Source organism: Plecotus auritus (assembly GCF_963455305.1).
Source record: "Plecotus auritus genome assembly, chromosome: 1".
In the NCBI taxonomy this organism is placed as follows: domain Eukaryota; kingdom Metazoa; phylum Chordata; class Mammalia; order Chiroptera; family Vespertilionidae; genus Plecotus; species Plecotus auritus.
In genome coordinates this window covers 47,640,708-47,662,245 of record NC_137770.1, presented here as the reverse complement: position 1 = coordinate 47,662,245, position 21,538 = coordinate 47,640,708, and the positions used below count along the sequence as shown (strand labels likewise).

General features: G+C 39.0%; 1 protein-coding gene across 2 annotated transcripts in view; it reads left to right on the top strand.

Moving 5' to 3' along the window:
• The window catches only part of PIAS1 (protein inhibitor of activated STAT 1), a 134,741-nt gene that overhangs the window by 17,606 nt on the left and 95,597 nt on the right, over positions 1–21,538 (top strand). Inside the window, exon 1 of one of the 2 annotated variants that reach the window (XM_080648141.1) lies at positions 19,257–19,440. The exons of the other annotated variant lie outside the window; for it this stretch is intronic. Coding sequence (XP_080504267.1) covers positions 19,360–19,440 — 81 coding nt within the window. The 5' untranslated portion in view covers positions 19,257–19,359. Of the gene's footprint in view, positions 1–19,256; positions 19,441–21,538 lie in introns of those variants that run through there. 2 annotated transcript variants of the gene reach the window in all.

Genomic DNA, 21,538 nt, shown 5'->3' with positions numbered 1-21,538 from the left:
AGCAAAAGGAGTTTAAATAAAGTTAACATTGAACTTTAATAATTATCTTACTCAAAGTTAGTCTAACTATTCAGTTTTTAAAAAATATATTCTTAATTGATTTCAGAGAGGAAGGTAGAGGGAGAGAGAGATAGAAACATCCATGATGAAAGAGAACATCCATCGGCCGCCTCTTGCGCTCCCCACACTGGGGACCCAGCCTGCAACCTGGCACTTACCTTGACTGGAATCGAACTGCGACCTCCTGGTCCATAGGTTGATGCTCAATCACTGAGCCACGCCTGCTGGGCAACTGTTCAATTTTTGATAGATTTTAGTTTTTAGAAAAATTTTTCTAAAGGCTAGTTTTATCTCTTGAATGAAACTCTAGACAATTTGAAGTATGGTATAATTTTTAACAGTTAGAACAGACATTCTCTCTAATTTATTCCTTTTTTTTTTTTTAAAAAAACAACAAACTAAAGATGATGTCCACATTGTACAGGGTATAGAGTGCCACTTCAGTTATTGAATCTCTACATGTGACCTGTCTGGGAGTTTCAGTATCTTTATTCCTGGTGTGCTCAAACTTCATGATGACATTCTTTGGTGTAGGTATTTTTCAGTCGTTGTGCTAAGGTACTTGGCCCAGTGTGGAGACACGTCCTTTATTTCTAGGAAATGTCCCTATATTAATCTGTTAGTGATTTTCTCCGTCACAAGGAACAACAACAGCCTGTAATTATTGGAACCGAGAGTCTAGGTCAGTGGTCAGCAAACTCATTAGTCAACAGAGCGGCAAACCGCGAGCCGCAGTTTGCCGACCACTAGTCTAAGGGGTTTTGTTTTTGAAGTGAGCTTAGCTGATTTGCAGAATGAATTTGTATTTAGTAAATTCAAGCTAATTACTGAGGATGTTCATGGCAAAAACTGCTGGACAAATTTCTATGGCATGGAACCTATGACAAAATGTGCTTCATGGTAAAAAAAAAAAGGGCCTACCATGATTGAAGCTCATGTTGATGTCCAGACTACCAGTGATTATTTGCTTTATCTATTGTTGGTTTTACTAATAAAACACTACCATCAGATTTGGAAGTCTTTTTAGACTCAGCAGCAACAGGTTGGCCAAATCTGGAAGATGATTGAAATCATGGCCCGAGAGGCACAGACAAATGACTTGAAAGAAGTGGTCAAGCCCTGACCGGTTTGGCTTAGTGGATGGAGCGGCGGCCTGCGGACTCAAGGGTCCCGGGTTCGATTCCAGTCAAGGGCATGTACCTTGGTTGCGGGCACATCCCTAGTGGGGGGTGTGCAGGAGGCAGCTGATCAATGTTCTCTCTCATTGATGTTTCTAACTCTCTATCCCTCTCCCTTCCTCTCTGTAAAAAATCAATAAAATATATTTTAAAAAAAAAAGTGGTCAATATATTGATTTCAGATAGCATTGGAAAAGACATAGAAAAGGCTTGCTAATCAATATATCTGCTCCGTGATGTCTTTGTTAGAAAAGACAAAATACAAGAAGCCCAAGTTTGAATTGGGGAAACCCATGGAGCTTCATGGTGAAGGTAGCAGTTCTTGAAAAGCAACTGGGGATGAGACAGGTGCTAAAGTTAAATGAGATGGTGGATATGAGTCCCCAGTCTAAGAATCTGTTTAAAATCCAGACATTTAATGGTGACAAGTAAAAAAATCCTATTTGTGATTTAAAAAATATTTATATTGAACGATAATAGAAATTTCGTTCTGAGACAAAACTTAGGTTGCTTTAAAAAATAAATGTACAGTATATGCAAAATAATATAACTGTGTAGAAGACTGTATAACTTATGGAAGACTAATAAACATCAAACTTAATAGAGTATTCCAAAACTTTGAGGCCTATATTTGTACACCCTCATGTGTTTCTTCCCCACTTCCTCCCAGGTAACTTGTATTAATAAGTTACTTTTAAAAATGGAAACTAGTAGTGAAATATTAGTTTTGTATATTATTTACTTGTAAGGTTGTTTTTAAGCCATTAAACCATTTAACTATATCATAGTGTTAATAAGTTACCAAATTTGATACGCATTATTTAAAGAGGGGGATTTCATAGGTAGAAGTGGAGAGGGGAAAGTATTGATTGGAGACCTTATTTTGAAAATATGTGTAACTGGAGCAAATGTACATGCCCATAGAATCTATCAATTATGCCTAATGTTTGGGGAAGAAGAAGGAACTTAATTACCGTAGTGATCCACACTTTGTTAAATCCTTGGTTAAGTCTTGAAAAGGGTTTAGTTTTACATGAATGTATCCTGTAATATAAGAAGTTGAATCAGAGTTATGAGAAAAATCAAGTTTTTTTATAGAAGCCATTAAAATCTGTTATACTTTATATATTTTTGATCATCATTTTGTTTGATACATTAAAAATTTTATGTAAAGTAAAAATAATTATTCCTTTACTGGACGCTAAATCTTTAAAACAAATAAGCACTCACTCCGCATTCCTTTTGCTTATTTCATGTTTGGCTTTTTATATCACAATTACATAAAGCAGGGTTCTTAACTGATTCCAAAAAAAAGGAAGGGCTGATTTAATTGCCAGATACTGTGTTAGATACTCAATAGTCAATTGGGAATGAAATGGGTTGAGTTTTTGCCCTTGTGAAACACATTCTAGTATTCTGATAAATATATGAAAAATAGTTTGGTTTGCCCGGCCGGCATGGCTCAGTGATTGAGCATCATCCTATGAACCAGGAAGTCACAGTTCGATTCTGGGTCAGGGCACAGGCCTGGATTGCGGGCTTGATCCCCAGTGGCGGGGGCGGGGGGCATGTAGGAGGGAGCTAATCTTTGATTCTCATCATTGATGTTTCTCCCTTCTTCTCTGAAATCAATAAAAATATATATTTAAAAAATAGTTTGGTTCTCTTGTACCGGTATCTGAATTTTTAAAAAGAATTTATTATTATAATTAGCAAAAAATGCTGCTTAAAATTTTTTTTAATGTCAAATTACAATGTTAAGTGCGTTGTTAAAGTTGCATAGTCACTTGTTGTTGTTTTTTAATCCTCACCCAAGGATATTTTTCCATTGATTTTTGGAGAGAGTGGAAGAGAGAGGGGAAGAGAGAGAGGAACATCGATGTGAGAGAAACACATTGAATGCTTGCCTCCTGCACTCGCCCTGACCAGGGCCTAGACTGGGGAGGAGCCTGCAACTGAGGCACATGCCCTTGATCGGAATCGAACCCAGGACCTTTCAGTCTGCAGGCCGTTGCTCTACCAACTGAGCCAAACCATTGAACATCTGGTGGATGCCTATGCCCATTGAGATGAATGATTATGGATGTATAGTAACATCTGTTTGCATGTGTGCATTTGTTTTTCTGTCTGTCCATGTTGTAAAGTTGGAACCATTTGAATGTGCCAGGCATAGTGGGGGAAAGAATTTTGCAAAGGAATGTTTAATGATGTACCATGGAATCTTACTAAACTGAACTTGGAGGCTGATGGATAGAGAGTGATAGTATTAATGAATCTGAGATACTCATGAAGTTGAGAATGGAGGGCATGAATTATTTTGGAAAGGTCAAAGGTCCAAGGTATTACCATAGGAGTGAGTGGCTGAGGATGGAGAGTAACGATGAGTTAAGAAATACAGCCCAGCCGAAACCGGTTTGGCTCAGTGGATAGAGCGTCGGCCTGGGGACTGAAGGGTCCCGGGTTCGATTCCGGTCAGGGGCATGTACCTTGGTTGCGGGCACATCCCCAGTGGGGGTTGTGCAGGAGGCAGCTGATCGATGTTTCTCTCTCATCGATGTTTCTGGCTCTCTATCCCTCTCCCTTCCTCTCTGTAAAAAATCAATAAAATATATTAAAAAAAAAAGAAAAGAAAAGAAATACAGCCCAGGGCCCTGGCTGAGTGGTTGTTGGTTGGAGCATTCTCTGTTCCCCAAAAGGTTTCCGGATCCGCTGGTCCCAACATGTATGGGAGGCAACCAGTCTCTCCTCCCCACTACTCCCCCCCTCCCTCTTTCATCTCCCTTTCTCCTCTCTCTCTTCCCCCCTTTCACCTCCCCCTTATCCCCAAAAACATCAATAAAAAACATATCTTCGGGTGTGGATAAAAAGAAAAAAGGTAATCCAGGGTTATTGGGTTGGAGTCTGGATAGTTGAAGCCGGTTCTAAAACCTATGACAGGAATGTTTAAGAGGTACACAATACTGTAGCACAATACTGTAGCCACTAGTCTAGTCATGTGAAAAACTATTGAGCTTTTGAAATGTGGTTAGTTGGAATTGAGATGTGCTGTAAGTATAAAATACACACTGGATTTCAAAAGCATAGTATGAAAAAAAGAATTAAAATATCTCAAATAATTGTTTTATACTGATTATATGTTGAAGTGAGAATATCTTGGATATGTTGGGTTAAGTTAAATATTCATTTTACCTGTTTCTTTTTACTTTCCAAAATGTGGCTAGCAGGACATTTAAAATTACATGTGTGACTCGCATTTGTAGCTTACATTACATTTCTTTTGGGCATTGATTTATATAAATATTACCAATAAGTAATATGAGGATTAAGAGGAAAGACATATGTAGGGGTCTGTAGAACCCAGTATAAGAATCCTGTGGGAGAGAGAGTGGACATTTCTTAGACTTATTTTCATTGAGTTCTTTGGTGCTCTCTCTTTGCTGTTCTTTGTGCTTGGTATTTCCTTCTATTCAGTCCATCTATACCTACCTCTGCTCCTTCTGTCCCATAGCTAACCTCAAGGAGTATGCCTCATTTTTGTGGAGGAGAGAAATGTCTAGAACAACTACAATAGAAAGCATTATAAAAGAGTAACCATGTAAATAGTGGATAAAGTATTCATAAGAGGAAAAATAGTTACTTCTGGCTAAGCTTATTTCAAACTGACCTTAGAAGATTTTGAAAGTTCGCATTACAAGAAGGTTATTTCAAGCAGAGGGGACAGCATGAACAAAGGTAATGAGGAGAGAAACATTGAAGTATATTTATGGAACACCTAGTAGATATGGAACACCCAGTAGATCCATGTGTGGAGATCTGTATAAGAGAGTAATGCAAATTATGGGAAGTTGGGGGACAGATTATCAAAACTTTTAACAGTGAAATTATGAGTCTGAAACTACTTAGTTGTATAAAGGAAAAGGACAAAATCCTATACGCACATGTAACAAGACCTGACCTAGTTTGAGTGCTCAAGTAATTACATACTTCACGTGAACTACAAACTTCCTCCACATCCAAATCTTTCTTAATGTTATGCTTTCCTTTTCTTCCCAACTACCAGTACCTTCTTATTTCAGACTCTCATAGTTTTGTATTGTTATAATCAACAACCTAAATTGGTCTCATATCCTAATTGCCCTTTTCAATTTATTTACTCCTCAGTCAGATTGACTTTTTCATTATGTCAGTTTCTTCCCTACCCCTACATTTCCTGAAATTTGGAAGAGTTTGTAACATTTCATTCTTTGTAGGATTAATAATAAAATTCTTTATGATGAGAAGACTCTGGGCAGAATTATATAATGTCCTTATTTTGGGAAGGTAAGATGTATCATTTCTAATACGTTTGCCCTATTAATATGGTTAATAATAATTAAGAGATGCTATACTACTGTGTCTTATATTAATTTTTGCCCCCAAAGACACGCTAGGTCTTATTTTCAGGGGATGTCTTATTTTTCCATGAAGAAGAATACGGTACACATTTATTGTTAAATGAAAATAAAGGAAATTTATTACCTGTATACGGTACAGTAGTATGGTAGTTGTCAACACAAACCAGACAAACTGTGAATCCTACAGTATCAAGAATTTACTCATTTATTCAATGACAATCATGTCATCATCTTCTGGAACATCATCATAACAATCCAATTCCTGAATTTCCTGGTGAATTTTTTGTGACTCCATTTCTTTCAGAATCAGTGGACCAAATCTCTCATGTTTAGCAATAGCACTGTCTTTAAATGAGTACTTCTTGTCAAGGTAGCCTGCTCGCAGTGCATTTGCAATGCAACTGTCAGTGATTTTCTCCCATGAATTCTTCACCCCAGTCACAACTTCTTGCAGTTTAGGTTTCACAAAGTTTCCACGATGATTTCTCTCCATTCTATTTTCAATGTAGTCATTAATTTCCATGCGCAAATTGTCTTTGAATGGCTTGTTTATTGCAATGTCAAGAGTCTGGAGATAGGCCGTCATTCCTGCGGGAATCATTATCTGATCTATTTTTCTTTCGTGAAGAAATGTCTTCATGTCTTTAGCGCGGTGAGTGCTGGCTGCATCCCAGACTAGCAGACCTCTTTGGCTCCCTCGCATAACAAGTGGCAGCATTAAATCGACCCACTTCCTTATAACTGCTTGTGTGGCCCAGGCTTTTTCAGTTTCAAGAATAAAATCGCCCAAAACACTTTCAATCTTTTCCTTCTTGCCCTTAGAAATGATTAAAGGTGGGATTTTAGTGCCATCCAGACGAATTGCCAAAATACAGGAAACACGTGCACTTTCGTAAGCAGTGGAGGGAATGTACGCTAAGGAGGCACCCCGCTGTTCAATTGTTGTTTGAGATGATTGGCCCATAGACATGGCAGTTTCATCCATAGCAATCATGTTGGAAAGATTGTATTTAGAGAAGTCAGCATCATCAATAAAGGACTTGAATGCAAGTGCTCGCTTAATAACTTGAGTATCTTCCAACCTAAACAATGTTGTAGATCTTCTTAAAGACAGTTCACTTCGCTGAAGGAAATTATCCAGCCAGTGTTGTGATGCTTTGAAGTCTTCGGGGGCTATGTCAAACTGTGGTGCCATTGCGAGGGCAAATTCTTGAATCTGAGCCCTATTCACAACCAAAGCCTTTGCTTTCCTGTCAACAACCCATTCACAGATCAGGTCTTCCAGCTCGGAAAATAATGGTTGCCGACCTGATCCACACTTGCGCTTTTTAGCATTTCCCTTGTCCACTTGTTCAATGAGGTTACCATACTCTGCTCGCCATTTTTGGACCAATCTGATACTCAACATCTTCTCTTTGCAGAAAGCAGTAAGGTTTTGGCCCCAAGAGTCTTCCACGATTCCATTCTTGTGCTCCACGGAGTAGCTTTTTCTTTTTGCGCTCATTTCTAGGGGTAAAAAAAAAGGAATTGGGGTATCAAGGTGGGGGGAGGGGGGGTCACTCAAAATGACACAGGGGGGATCAGAGGGGGGAATCAGAATGGCACAGGAGAATCAGAGGGGGGATTACCATTTTAGTAACCCCTTTTGATCCTCCTGTGTCATTTTGATTGCCCCCTCTGATCCTCCTGTGTCATTTTAAGTGATCCCCCTCCCCCCACCCCTGTGCCACTGAACACCTTCACCAGACATCCCCCTACCCCTTTATCAGACATTTACCCCCTGGGGCCTGCCTGGGGACTGTCACTGGGCTTGCTGGGGCCTGGATCTGGGCTGGAGCAGGGTCTGCCACTGACTGAGAACCTTCAGTCATGAAGGTGGCCGCGAGCATCAGGTAGTGTCACCAGAGACAGACCTGCACTCAGCACCTTCGCCGCGTCCCGTCCGCTCTAATCCTCCTGTTCTTCCACACGCATCTGCGAAAGTCTCCTCCTCTCTCCAGCCCTGCGCTCACCGCTCACTCCGACCTCCGCTCTGCCTCCACACAGCAGTGACGTCAGGACTCCGCGTAATGTCACTGGTTGCTAGACGCCAGTCGGGGCGGCCCTAGCGACCAGTTTATGGTAAATTAATTTTCATTCTGAGACAAAGCCTGGGGGCCTTATTTTCGGGGGGTGCCTTATATTTCGTTCAGAAGGAAACCTGTAAGTAGGTCTTATTTTAGGAGGATGTCTTATTTTCGGGGAAACACGGTATTATTACTCATATTCATTGAATGTGAACAAGACACAGCATAGACGGAGCTTATAGTTTGGTAGAGAACAAGTAAACAGGTTCTCTCACATATACTAGTAGCATAAGGGCTGTATTGGATTAAACTGGGGAGTACAAAAGAGTAAATTTACTAAGTTGGGGGGGGTTGGCAAAGGAAGCTTTCCCAAAGGTGATGACATCTAGGCTGAGACCTATATGAGTTGGAGTTAGCTAGAAAAAGGTTGGGATGGTAACGAGGAGAAGAGTTACTTGCTAAAATAGCATCATGTGTGTAAAAATCCTGGAGCATGGAGAGCTAGTTAAAGAGAGTTAGTGGCAGTGGCTGAGACTGGGTCGTGTAGTATATCTTAGGCCATGCTAAGAAGTTTGCCTTTATATCCTGAGTGCAGTTGAGTAATCATGAAAGATTAAACAGTGACATGATCAGATACATATTTTAGAAAGATCACTAGTATGGAGAATTGACTTGGAGGGGATAATATTGGAGACAGGAAGAACAGTTGAGTCCCTTGCAGATTTCTAGGGAAGAGATCAAGATAGTCTGAATTAAAGTGGTAGTAGTGACTTGGGCATTTCAGGAAGGTAGGATTGACTTGACTTGGTAAATAGATTCGAGTGAAAGAGAAGGTGGTGGTGAAGTTTCTGGCTTGATCAACTGGTTAGGTGGATGGAAGTTTTGAGAGAAATTTGATGTGTTAGGTTTGAATATATTGAGTACTTCTGGGACATAGAGGTGTTTAGGAGAAGTACAATTGTAATTCAGGAGACAAAGACTAAGCTGGAAATAAAGATTTGCCGTTAGGACATTAGAAATGGCATTTTGAAGCCCTGGGATGGATGAAGTCACTCAGGAAGCCTGGGCTTGAGTGAAAATAGTCAAGCATTCTGGGGAATTCTCACAATTAAGGCCTGGAATAATTTTTTTTAAATGTATTTTAAACATCTTTCATGGATTGCTTTAATGTCTTCAAGAGTTGTCCTTATGTTACAATTAGGTATAACATACTCTTTTAAAAAATTAGGCAAATACAGATATCTTTTACTATCTAAAATCTCTTTGGTTTGTGAGTTCAGTTAGCGAGAATTCAGTAGTCCAGAGTATTCTGAAACTATATGTAGGATTGCTGGTGGAAAATTCTTTCAGAAGTTTGGGAAAACAGATAATGATTAATCATCATTTACATATCATTTTAACTGCATGCAGTAACATTTGGTAAAGGTAGTTCACATGTGTTATAATATGTGTTTAGTTTTATAGTATGTATGTATATATTTATTTTTTATTGACTTCAGAGAAGAAGGGAGAGGGAGAGTTAGAAACATCAATGATGAAAGAGAATCATTGATTGGCTGCCCCTGACAGGAATCGAAACATGACCTCCTGGTTCATAGGTCAGTGCTCAGCGACTGAGCCATGCTGGCTGGGCTATAGTATTAATTTTAGGGTGACCATATAATTTATCATCTAAACTGGGACACTTTTAAGAGTGGAAGAAGAGAGCTTTTAATAATTTTACTAGAACAACAGGCATAAAGTGGAACTCCTGAAAAACTTGAAGATCTTATAATTTTTTTCCCTAATTATTTTTGTGAAGTGCTAAGAAATGAGATGAAAACAGTGATAATAATAAAGAAGGGTTTTGTGGCCTAATAAATTTGCAAAATGTCAGATGTAAAGTTAACGTTTTTCTGCTTGACTTCTTGGGACCTTTAATATGTTAATATGATTTGAGAAGGGAGGGCATGGCAGGGAGTTATAGATCTTGAATTTCTTGAATTTGTTTTGCCACATAACCCTATTTCTCTGAATATCTATTAGCATTATTAACCTAATTTGGAAAATGCTGATTTAGGGTATTCTATCATATAAATTGGAGCTCTTTCATGTGAAGCTCCGTCAGATTGCTTCTTAGTAGTAAGTTTTATTTTGGGATTTTTATTGGTGATGTCTAGGCAGGTAACTAACTATGTTAAAATAAGTAAAATTTGAAGTTTGAAAAATATAACCTCAATTATATTTTCTGGAAAAATACTGCAGTTGGGCTCTGGCTGGGTTCTTAGTTGGTTAAAGTGTCATTCCCATATGCCAAGGTTATTATTGGTTTGATTCCTGGTCAAAGCACATACAAGAAGCTAATGAATGCATAAATAAATGGAGTAGCAAATTGATGTTTCTCTCTCTCAAATTAATCAATTAAAAAAAAGAAAAATACTGCAGTTTTGTTACTAGAGGAACTTTGGGAATTGAATAGGAGTTGATTGAACATATTTTTAAAAGGCCTTTTTGTGGTATTTCTTCCACACTAGGCAGTGTGCTTGCATTTGTTTCTTTTTAGCATTTTAAACTTAGGATTCAGGGATAGGTATTGTTTCTCTGTCACAGAACCTATCTCTACATTTTTTTATCCTCAAATGGAAAATTATGCCTTCTAGATTTAGGAAATAAAGAATTGAATTTCTACTTTTAAGAACATTGGCTGCTTTTGAGTATTTGGAGAAATGATGTGGAATTTGATTAGTTCTGTGTTTAAGGAATGGCATTGAAAAAAAGTTTGGCCTTTTTGATTGATTATGATAAGCTCATTTTTCATTTCACTTTTTAATGGCAAAAAAAGCTAAAATACTCTTAAGATAACCATAGTACATTTCTTTCGTTGGATAATTTACAAATTGTCCTTTAGACATCACAGTTAAACATGTCTTCTATTTTTGTGCTTTTAAAAAAAAATTACTCTTTGTCAGCAACTTTGGCATTGCTCCTTATCTTTTTTCCTTCCTTCCTTCCTTTCTTTTTTGTTAATATTTGGGGGGTGTTAAAATGTATGCTGTTAAGAGTTTTTGGTGCCAGAAGTTTGTGAGTAGTTCATCTTCCCCTTCCATAAATTTCAGGAAGATTGTGTAGTATGTTTTTATGCTTCTCATCTTGAAATGTATTTTTTATGTACACTAGTGAAATTTTTCTAAAGAGGATATGGGCATTTTCTTAAACTTGACTTCACTATAAAAACTTGGCATGTAAATATTAATCATAATGCTGTTCTGATGACTATGATCTAAGTTTTGTAGTAGTTTAGCAATTTTACTTTATGTAGAATAAAGCATTTTTTGTTGTGAAGTTGTTTCTCTTATTTATAATTAACTAGAGGTGCACGGATTTGTGCACTGGTGGGGTGTGTGGCCTGCGGGGATTGCCAGCTGTGGGAGCGCCGCTCATCCTGGTCAGCCAAGCAGCTGTGGACCCGCCCTCTGAGTGGCTGCTCCTGCTCTGGGAGTGCTGCTCATCCCAGTCAGCCGAGCAGCGGTGCTCCCACTGTGGGAGTGCACTGACCACAGGGGGCAACTCCTGCGTTGAGCGTCTGCCCCCTGGTGGACAGTGCGCATCATAGCAACTGGTCGACCAGTTCTGTTCTGTTGCTGGGCTTTTTATATATATAGATGATATAACTGGGTACAAGAGTTCTATTCTGTGTAGAAATGGAAGAAATATTATTAATAGGTTTCTGGTGGAATTTGAAAGAATACTTAGGCAATCTGTCATTGCAAGACTTCAACAACTTTTTCCTGAAACCTATTTTTTTCTTTTTAATATTTTTCTGTAGTTTGTGAAGAATCATTCCTAGGGCTTTTTAGAGCATTGTGTACATCTTTTCCTAAACTTGTTTTTCTCTGAAATCTATAAATTAAGACTTGAAATATGATCAACTTAGTTATTTTTTTGGGGTACTCTAGATAGTTTTTAAGATTGGGGAATCCTGTCATAGCTGATTTGGCTCAGTGGATAGAGCGTCGATCTACTGAGTGAAGGGTCCCTGGTTCAATGCCTGTCAAGGGCATGTACACCTCGGTTGCAGGCTCCTCTTTAGCCCGGGTGGGGGAGGCAACCAGTCAATGTGTTTCTCTCATATTGATGTTTCTCTCTGTCTTTCCCTCTCTCTTTAACTCTGTAAAAATCAATGGAAATATATCCTCGGGTGAGGATTAATTAAAAAAAATTTTTTTTAAGTTCTCTAAAAAAAAAAAAAAAGATTGGGGAATCCTGGGGAAAAGGAGTCATCTGAATCTTAAGTAGTTAAACAATCTTTTTTATAACCTGACGCTTTATTGTTAAGTGGAGGGAAATCTCTTATGATGTGCCACAGGGCTGTATTATCTTGACCTTGTTATATCCCAAGTTTTAAGGATGACTTGTATGAATATTTAAGAGGTAAAACTCTTAGGTTTTGTAGATGGTACAAAACTGGGAAAAATATGTTAGATAACAGAATCAAGGGGAGTTAATTCATCATCATCTCTTGGTCATTTACTAGGTGCCATGTACTATATTTAGCTTAGGTGATACAGAGATAAGTACTTGCCCTTGAAAAGCTCAAAGTGGGGGAAGGAGATAGACTAGAAAAATCAACAATTTACAACACTGGATGATTAAGTGCTGTAATAGAGGGTGTAGTAAATGATGATAACTCAAGTAAATGATGAACTAGAAAAAAATGTTTAACAGTACTAAATACAAAGTTCTACTTTTAAATTTTAAAAAATTATATTCAAGAATGAGGAGGTTTAACTTAATAGCAGTTCATGTGAAAAAAATGAAAGCTTTTAGTTAACTACAAGTATTTTATGAACAACAGTATGATTGAATAACAGTTGCTACTCCCATTCCCTGCTGAAACATACTGCATCCTTCCCCTTGCCCAAGTAAAACCAATCAGCCTAAAATGTGAATGCCTTGTTAGGTTACGTAGGTAGAGATACTGTGTTCATAATAAGGGAGTAATACTGCTGTATTCAAGATTAGACAGACCACTGTCTGGATTACTTAATTCACTCTGAGTAGGATGGACCATCCCATGGACTGCAGAATGCTCAGAGAACAATGATTATGGTGGAAGGGGGCCTAGAAACCAAGTAAATTGAAGGAAAAGAGCCCTCTTAACACATTTTAAAAACAGACTCTGTGGTACACAAACAGGATAATCTTTTAGAATCATTGGGTGAAAGTTAGAGGAAATTTTGATTCACAGACTTTTCAGTAATGTAGGCTACTATAAAATTAGGCTGTGAACTCTTAGAAGTGTTTAAGCAGAGGCCGAGAGACCATCAATTAAGGAGGTTACAGATGGAGAGTTGGACAAGATTTCTAAAGTTCTGTTTTATATTATGATCCTACCATTCCCCAAAGACATCAAATTATCTAATTATAATTTTCAAATTATCTAATAGTGTGTGTCATTGTTAGTACTCTGCACCATTGCGTGCACTTTGGCATCTGACTTGAGTCTAGCTCTGTAACCTTGAGTAGGTTACACCTGTTACTCTGAAATAGTTTTCTTGATACTTTCCCTCTAGAGCTTCCCTTGATCTCTTTCTGGGACCCAGATTGAAGGCTTTGGTTTAAAGACTTTGTTTAGCTATAGCAGGGGTGGGAAACGTCCAGCCCTTACATGGCCCATGAAATCATTTGATTTGGCCCTGCCAAGGCATTAGAGATGAGTTAAATAAATGTTGGCCCAAATATAAAATACTAGTGGTCCGGTGCACGAATTCGTGCACATTGAAAGGAAATTAATTAGAAGAATATTTTAATATCACTATTCGCCCTTTCTCTATAATAGAAATGTCAATCAAATTCACGATCGACAATGACAGATCGAAACAGCAAGAGCTTTGTATGTATTGCGCATGCACGAGTCAACTTAGCCTTTTATAGATAAAGAACAAACTTGCTTATTAATTAGACCTGCTTTCTGATTTAGCTAAATGTTTTCCTGCCCAGTGAAGCACCTCAACTTCTCTTTCAGGTAATTGTCAGCAACACAGCAATAAATATCAACACAAAGCAGATTATTATTGTAGATCATGCAGAGAGAACAAAGGGTAAAAAATTTAACTGCAGCAGTGTTTGACTATGTTCTGCGCAGTGAGAAAACCTGAAGTCATTTTCAAGTCCACCCATTTCTTTCTTCTTTTCAGTCGCATCAAGTTTCTCAATTTTCTAAATTTCCGTTTTCCAGCTAATGAAAATAAAATAGGATTCCACTGAGCCTTTTTTTTTAAAAAATATATTTTATTGATTTTTTACAGAGAGGAAGGGATAGAGAGTTAGAAAGATCGATGAGAGAGAAACATCGATCAGCTGCCTTCTGCACACCCCCTACTGGAGATGTGCCCGCAACCAAGGTACATGCCCTTGACCGGAATCGAACCCGGGACCTTTCAGTCCGCAGGCCGACGCTCTATCCACTGAGCCAAACCGGTTAGGGCTCCACCGAGTTTTTTATCTACCAAGTTTTTTTATCTACTGACTCCAGGACTTCTGTGAGGATCAGATGAGATGAGGCACGGGAAAACGCTTCATAGGTACTTGGTTACAGTGTAAAGTGTTTCCACCTGGCTAAAGTGTTCCTGGGCTGAAGAAACTGCAAGGAGGCTAGTTGTCACTAGGGAGAGAAAGCCGTGCATTGTTACTTAGCATCATTACCTGGATGGAGGGAAGGACACTTACCATATTAGCCTTTTATAAATATAGAATTCGTGCACCAGTGGGGTCCCTCGGCCTGGCCTGCAGGATCAGGCCGAAACTGGCTCTCTGACATCCACTGAGGGGTCCCGGATTGCAAGAGGGTGCAGGTCAGGCCGAGGGACCCCACCGGTGCACGATCGGGGCTTGGGAGGGACGTGGGAGGGCTCCAGCGCGTGTCTGGCCTGTCTTGCTCAGTCCCAATTGGTTGGACCCCAGCAGCAAGCTAACCTACCAGTCAACTGCCCCCTCATGGTCAGTGTACATCATAGTGAGCGGTTGAGTGGCCTTAGCATATCATTAGCATATTACACTTTGATTGGTTGACTGGATGACCGGACATTTAGCATGTTAAGCTTTTATTATATAGGACTAGAGGCCCAAAATTTGTGCATGGGTAGGGTCCCTAGGCCTGGCCAGCAATTGGGGCCTTCTGGCTGCCGGCTAGGGCCTTCCTTCCCCTGGCTGCCGGCTGCTGGCTGCCGGCTGGGGCCTTCCTTCATTCTGCACCACCCCCTGGTGGTCAGCGCATGTCATAGTGAGCAGTCGAATTCCTGGTCGGCCGAACTCCCAAGGGGACAATTTGCATGTTAGCCTTTTATTATATAGTATAGCAGGCTGATTTTTAAGATAATTTTGTATGGCCTGAGAATGATGTTATAAATATGCAAATGGCCTTTGGCAGAAAAAGATTACCCACCCCTGAGCATAGAATGCATTTTCTCTCTCACTTTTTGTTTTGTTAATATTTGTCTCTTCCTCTTTTTGGGCTTCTTTCACATAGAATATCCTGTTTCTTTAATTGCTTCTTGTCTTGTTGACACTTTAATTGTAAATACACTGTTTTGTCTGTTTTGGATTGGGGCAGTTGGGAAAGAATACTCAATTTTCTAATTTGATGGACTTAAAATTTATTAAAGCCCTGCTTATTATTTTGTAATTCTAGATTTTATTTGAAAAGTGATTTGGTTTTTCCTATCCATATGTCAGGTTTTTTTTTTGTTTTTTTGTTTTTTAAATACATACAACGGAAATAATGATGATCTCTCTCTGGTTCTTGTGAGGTTTAAATAAGATAATCATTATTATGTAATTGGCATAGTGTAAGCATTTAATATATATTAGGTTTATCATTATTTTTACTCTATTAACCCAAGTAAATGATGCTTAAAACTTTTATTGAAAACATTGCTAATATAGAAAGATTCCACTGTCTAGTTGGATTGTTTGTATTTCTTTAATTATGGAAGAATAGAAGAATGAGAAGAAAAAGTTCATTTAATAGTTATAGCATTATAGAATTTTGAAATTTTAAGGAACTTGAGAACCTCTAGTTAATTTCTCATTTTCTGAAGTGAGAAAACAGACCTTGAAAGATTGTGATTTAGTCAATTAGCTGAAGACTAGCATATCTTCGTGTGTTCATTGTTTATTCCTATATTCCTTCTGTCTGTGTCCTCATTTAGGACCTGTGCATTGATGCAAAAATCATTTATTGAACATCTGTTTGCAGAGCAGCTTTTTACTGAAATAAAAGTCATATTTTTCTCCCTCTGGACAATATGGTTGGCAGTGTGTTAGAATTTTAAACTATAAATTTAAAAAAACTATTTAAACTTTGTTTTTTATTAGAAGAAATGTTTCATTAAAATTTTAAAATGTTCTTAGTGGGGTTATTTTTTATTTTTTTATTTTATTTTATTTTTATTTTTTTAAAAATATCTTTTATTGATTTTTTACGGAGAGGAAGGAAGAGGGATAGAGAGTTAGAAACATCGATGAGAGAGAAACATCGATCAGCTGCCTCTTGCACACCTCCCACTGGGGATGTGCCCGCAACCAAGTTACGTGCCCTTGACCGGAATCGAACCTGGGACCCCCCAGTCCGCAGGCTGACGCTCTATCCACTGAGCCAAACCGGTTTTGGCAGTGGGGTTATTTTTTAGTGTTTAAGTTATCTAGAAGGAGCTTTTCTAAGGGATAAATCAATGTTTCATAGATGGGGCATTACATAAATAGGAATGACTAAATTATCTATCAAATACTGATGCCATGGTACACCATGTCAGTGGAATGTTAGGTTTATACTTTGCTTGAAGGAGAATGGAATCTGCATATTTTGTCATTATGTGGGAGCTAAATGCCACCAGTATGATGGAATAGACCAGGAACGGAGGAGCATGATCAGCTAGAGGAGTAGGAACTATAGGTCATTTTTCAGTCATCTTATATTGGGAAAAAAGAAGATAAATTGGGTGGAACAAGATTATGGAGATGTATCCAACTTGATTTGCTGCTTTAGTAGAGACTGTCTAACTAGGTTTTCTGGTTGAACTCGGTATAGTTGACAAATTGCTAATCTAACAGCTGCTTATTACCATTTCCAATGGAGAGGATTAAGAATGATCCACAAGTCAAGTCAGTTTCATTGGTTGAAGAATCTGACTTTGAAAATAATGAATTAAATATTTTTGATGTACTGTAGTACAGGCTTTATGCAATTTTAGCATTTTTCTTTGCTTTTGTAGGTAGAAAGTGAAAGTATGAGATATTATGACATTGTTAAATGCCCATTTTGTCTATCTTTAGAATTCATTTTGGTTTACAATTGGTTATAAATTGATACCAGATACAGATTCAGAATATAGCGTCTGCTTTATGACTAATTCTTTAAACCACGGCAGTGGGGTGTGTGAATCAGAGTAATTATGTTGTTTTACAGGAAGTACCTAATTCTTATTCACAATTTCAAAATGACCTTTAATAATGTAAGGTCATAGCTAATGAAACAATAAAACTGGCACTTCCTATTTAATTGTAAAAGCACTTTGTCTACTAATACTTGTTAATATTGCTTGAATATTGACTTGTATTTGTCTTTCTCAAAATATGTATCCTGACTCTTAATTGGAATAGCACTCTTTCATATGTGTGTGTATAAATATATATATGTGTGTGTGTTGGTAAAATCTTATGTTTCTGCAGAGGAGATTATGTGAAATGTCTTACTGAATTATAAGCACCTCCCCTCCTCTCTTCCTATTCACCTACTCTGCCTTGAGAACATTGGAAGCCAACCTTATACTGCCAAAGAAAGAGATTGGAGGATTCCTTTCTGTCAAAAGTGACCAGACAAAAGGAATCCTCAAAATAGCCAGGTTCTTGCCCGATTATTTTAGAATAAATATCCTGGTCTGCTCACTCACACAGATCTTCTAATCATCTTTTAGTGTCATACTGTTCGGTATAAATGTAAATACAAGGGTTCTCTCATTTTATTTTAATGATTTTTAAAAAATCTATATTTATTGATTTCAGAGAGGAAAAGAGAGATACAGAAACATTAATGATGAGAGAGAATCACTGATTGGCCCCTCCTGCATGTCCCCCACTGGGGATTGAGCCTGCAACCCCCGTATGTGCCCTGGACCTGACCTGACGGGGAATCAAACCATGACCTCCTGATTCATAGGTTGATGCTCAAACACTGAGCCACACCAGCCGGGCGATTCTCATTTGAGGGAAATGTCAGCATGAAAGCTAGAGACCAAAGCAAATAGCAAAAAGAACTCAGGTTACAGAGACAGTGCAGAGATCAGAAGAAAACAACAATAATGTCAAATTTATATCCTCAGAAAAGAAGATACTACATTCATGGAAAATAATGAGATGTAGGGAAAATTCAAAAGAAATTTGCAGCAAACAGAAAAGCTTATGGAAGTTAAAAATTTAATAGAAGAGTTAAAAGATAAGGTTGAGATCTTTCAGAAAATAGAGCTAAAAGGCAAGAGATATAAAATGCTAGGGAAAAAATAGAGAGAAAAAAAAAGTAGAGAATCAATCTAAGAAGGCCAGTATCTAAATACAGAGAGCTCTCCTGAGTTAGGATGGTTCGACTTAAGATTTTTTGACTTTATGATGGTGCTAAAGGCATATACATTGATCTTTTCTCAGATTAGCAATATGCGGTTAAGGTACGTTCTCAATCCTGGGCAACTGCAGTGAGCTACAGCTCCCAGTTAGGCCTGCCATCACCAGGGTAAACAAATCCTCTTCTGTGTACTGTGTTGTCAGTGTGTTTTGGATATTGTATTCTGAGGTAGATTTGGCTTTGGTTTAAGGTAGATTTGGCTAAGCTATGATGTTCAGTAGGTTAGGTGTATTGAATGCAATTAAAATATTTTCAGTTTATGATGGGTTTATCAGGAAGTAAGTCAAGAAGCATTATAATAGGCAGAGGAGAAAGAGGATAGGAAAAATTCTAAGGAAGATAAGAAAACTTGCCAGAACTAAAGAACACATCTCTAAGTTAAAAGACTCAGCAATTATCACTTCAAACAATTGAAAAACAAAAAAAAACCCAACTCAACCACAAACCACATGACACATTGTAAAATGTCAGAGCACATAAAGAGAAACTTCTATAAGCTTCCTGAGAGGGATATACAGGTGACCATGAAGTACTGGAGATCAGAATGGTGGTGTGCTAGGCTTCTTAACAGCAACACTGGAAGCCAGAGGACATTGTAAGAAATAAAAAAAATGGAGAATGGTTATGGGAAGTACAAAGGGTAGAAATACCCTACTAAAAAGAGAAAACCAACAAGCAAGTGAGATTAAGGAAATAGGATCCACTATGGAAGAGAGACAAGGGAATTACCAGGATAAGTTAAATCCTGGTATGACCATAATTGTGTACAGGCCTAGAGAGCATGTAGTCCAAATTGGAGCCTGATGGAGGGGTACAGGATACATACATACATGTACACACACACACACACACACACACACGTTTTAAATGTTTTTTTTTAAATATATATTTTTATTGATTTCAGAGAGGAAAGAAGAGGGAAAGAAAGAAACATCAACGATGAGGGATAATCATTGATCAGCTGCCTCCTGCACACCCCCACTGTGGATCTAGTCCGCAACCCTGGCATGTGCCCTGACTGGGAATTGAATCGTGACCTCCTGGTTTCATTGGTTGACTCTCAACTACTGACCCTGGCCAGGCCAGAGGTATATTTTTAAGAAAGAGATTAAAACAGATTTCCTCTTCCTTCCCCCCCTCCCTCTAGGCATTTGAAGAGTTTCTACTGTTGTCAGGCCCCAGTGTTAGATTCTGAGGGTAACATGCATGGCCTTGTGTCTTAGTGGATCTCATTCTGGACATGGAATCACTTATAAACAGAAAATTATAATACAGTGATTTAGTGCTAAAATAAAGATAAGAAAAATGGCCAGTAAAAGTAGTAAGGAGAGAGTCATTAGTTCTTCTAGGCCTAATGGGCAAAAGCTGGACTTGGAGGAAACAAAGCATTTTCTAGACCAGAGAAGTAGAAGAGCTCATGTTTCTTTGATTAACCAGCTATATAGCATATAAAGCTCTTTATACACTCTTTTCCTCACTTTTTTTTTTGTGTGTGTGTGTGTGTGTGTGTGTGTGTATATATATATATATATATATATATATATATATATATATTTTTTTTTTTTTGCAATCTGCAAAGAACTTCTAGAGGATTGGCTAGGGGAGGCTGTAATCTCAGGGAGTGGTGGGGAATTAAGGAAGGCAGTTTAGTATGTTGTGAGGGGATGAAACAGTTGAGGAAATAGCAAATGGTAAGCTTTACATATGTCTTCCACCCTAACACCTTTCGGTTAGTGGTGATAAAGTCAGGATTTGCTGTTAATAGATGTATGATTTTGGGTAAGTCATTTCTTTTCAATAGAGTTCATTTTCCTCCACTTTAAAATGAGATGATTGGTGCAGATCAAGCATGTCAAACTCAAAAGCTAACACGGGCCAAATACTAGTTAATAAGGTTTAAGTTTATGTGGGCTGCAAAAAAACAAAAGCTTCAATTTTCATAGCAACGTAGGTTTATTTCAAAAAGTATAGTTTAAAAAAAGAACAAGAGCAATGGTAAAATTAATGTTTTCTTCCTGAAACATGGCATTGCTTCTTTGCTGCTGTCTTTCCTACTTCGGGGGAAATCTTGTTCACAGTGTTTACTTTCAAAACTGACCCAAGGTGAATGTCAGTAATTCTGGATCTGACAGGAGACTTATTTTCTTTCATAATCTACTAGAGGCCCAGTGCATGAATTTGTGTACGGGTGGGGTCCCTTGGCCTGGCCGGCAATTGGGGCCTATCAGGGCTGTCTTGGCCAGTCCCGATTAGGGCCGTCTTGGCCAGTCCCGATTAGGGCCGTCTTGGCCAGTCCCGATTAGGGCCATCAGAGCTGGCTGGCCTGGGGGAGGGACCGCGGGAAGTTGGCCAGCTGCGGGAGGTAGGCTGTGGGAGTGCACTCGCCACCAGGGGGCAGCTCCTGTGTTGAGCGTCTGCCCCCTGTGGTCAGTGCGCATCATAAAGACTGGTCATTCGGTCAGCCGGTCGTAATGGTCACTTAGGCTTATTCGTTCAGTCAACCACTCGCTATGATGTGCACTGACCACCAGGAAACATGGAACAGACTGATGAATCTCAGAGGGAAGGGGAGGAGGGAGGGCAGGAAGAGATTAACCAAAGATCTTATATGCATACTAGAGGCCTGGTGCCCAGATTCGTGCAGCAGTGGGGTCCCTCGGCCTGACCTGCGGGGATCGGGCCAAAATCGGCCTGGTGCACGAATCGAGATGGGCTAGACAAGCCCTGGAGCCCTTCCGCGGTCCCTTCTGGGCCCCGATTGGCCCCTATCGGGACTGGGTGTGATGGGCTGGCCCCTGAGGGGATTGGGCCTAAACCAGCAGTCTGACATCCCCCGAGGGGTTCGGGATTGTGAGAGGGCGCAGGCCAGGCCGAGGGACCCACCAGTGCATGAATTCGTGCACCAGGCCTCTAGTTGTAAATAACTGCTCACACTGTTATATTGGCTGGGCCGCATAAATACTCGTTATGGGCCACGAGTTTGACATGCTTGGTGTAGATGGTGTTGACAGTCTCTTTCTTAGTAGTTGGGAGGAAATGGAGAAACAATGACCAAAGCAGTTTGGGAACACAGGGTTAAACAAAGTTAAATAGATTTCTTTACTATAGCCTTACACATTAGGGCATGTGCATTGAACTCCTGGACTTTTTAGCCTGGCCCTGCCAGTGTAGTCCCTCAATAGTGTT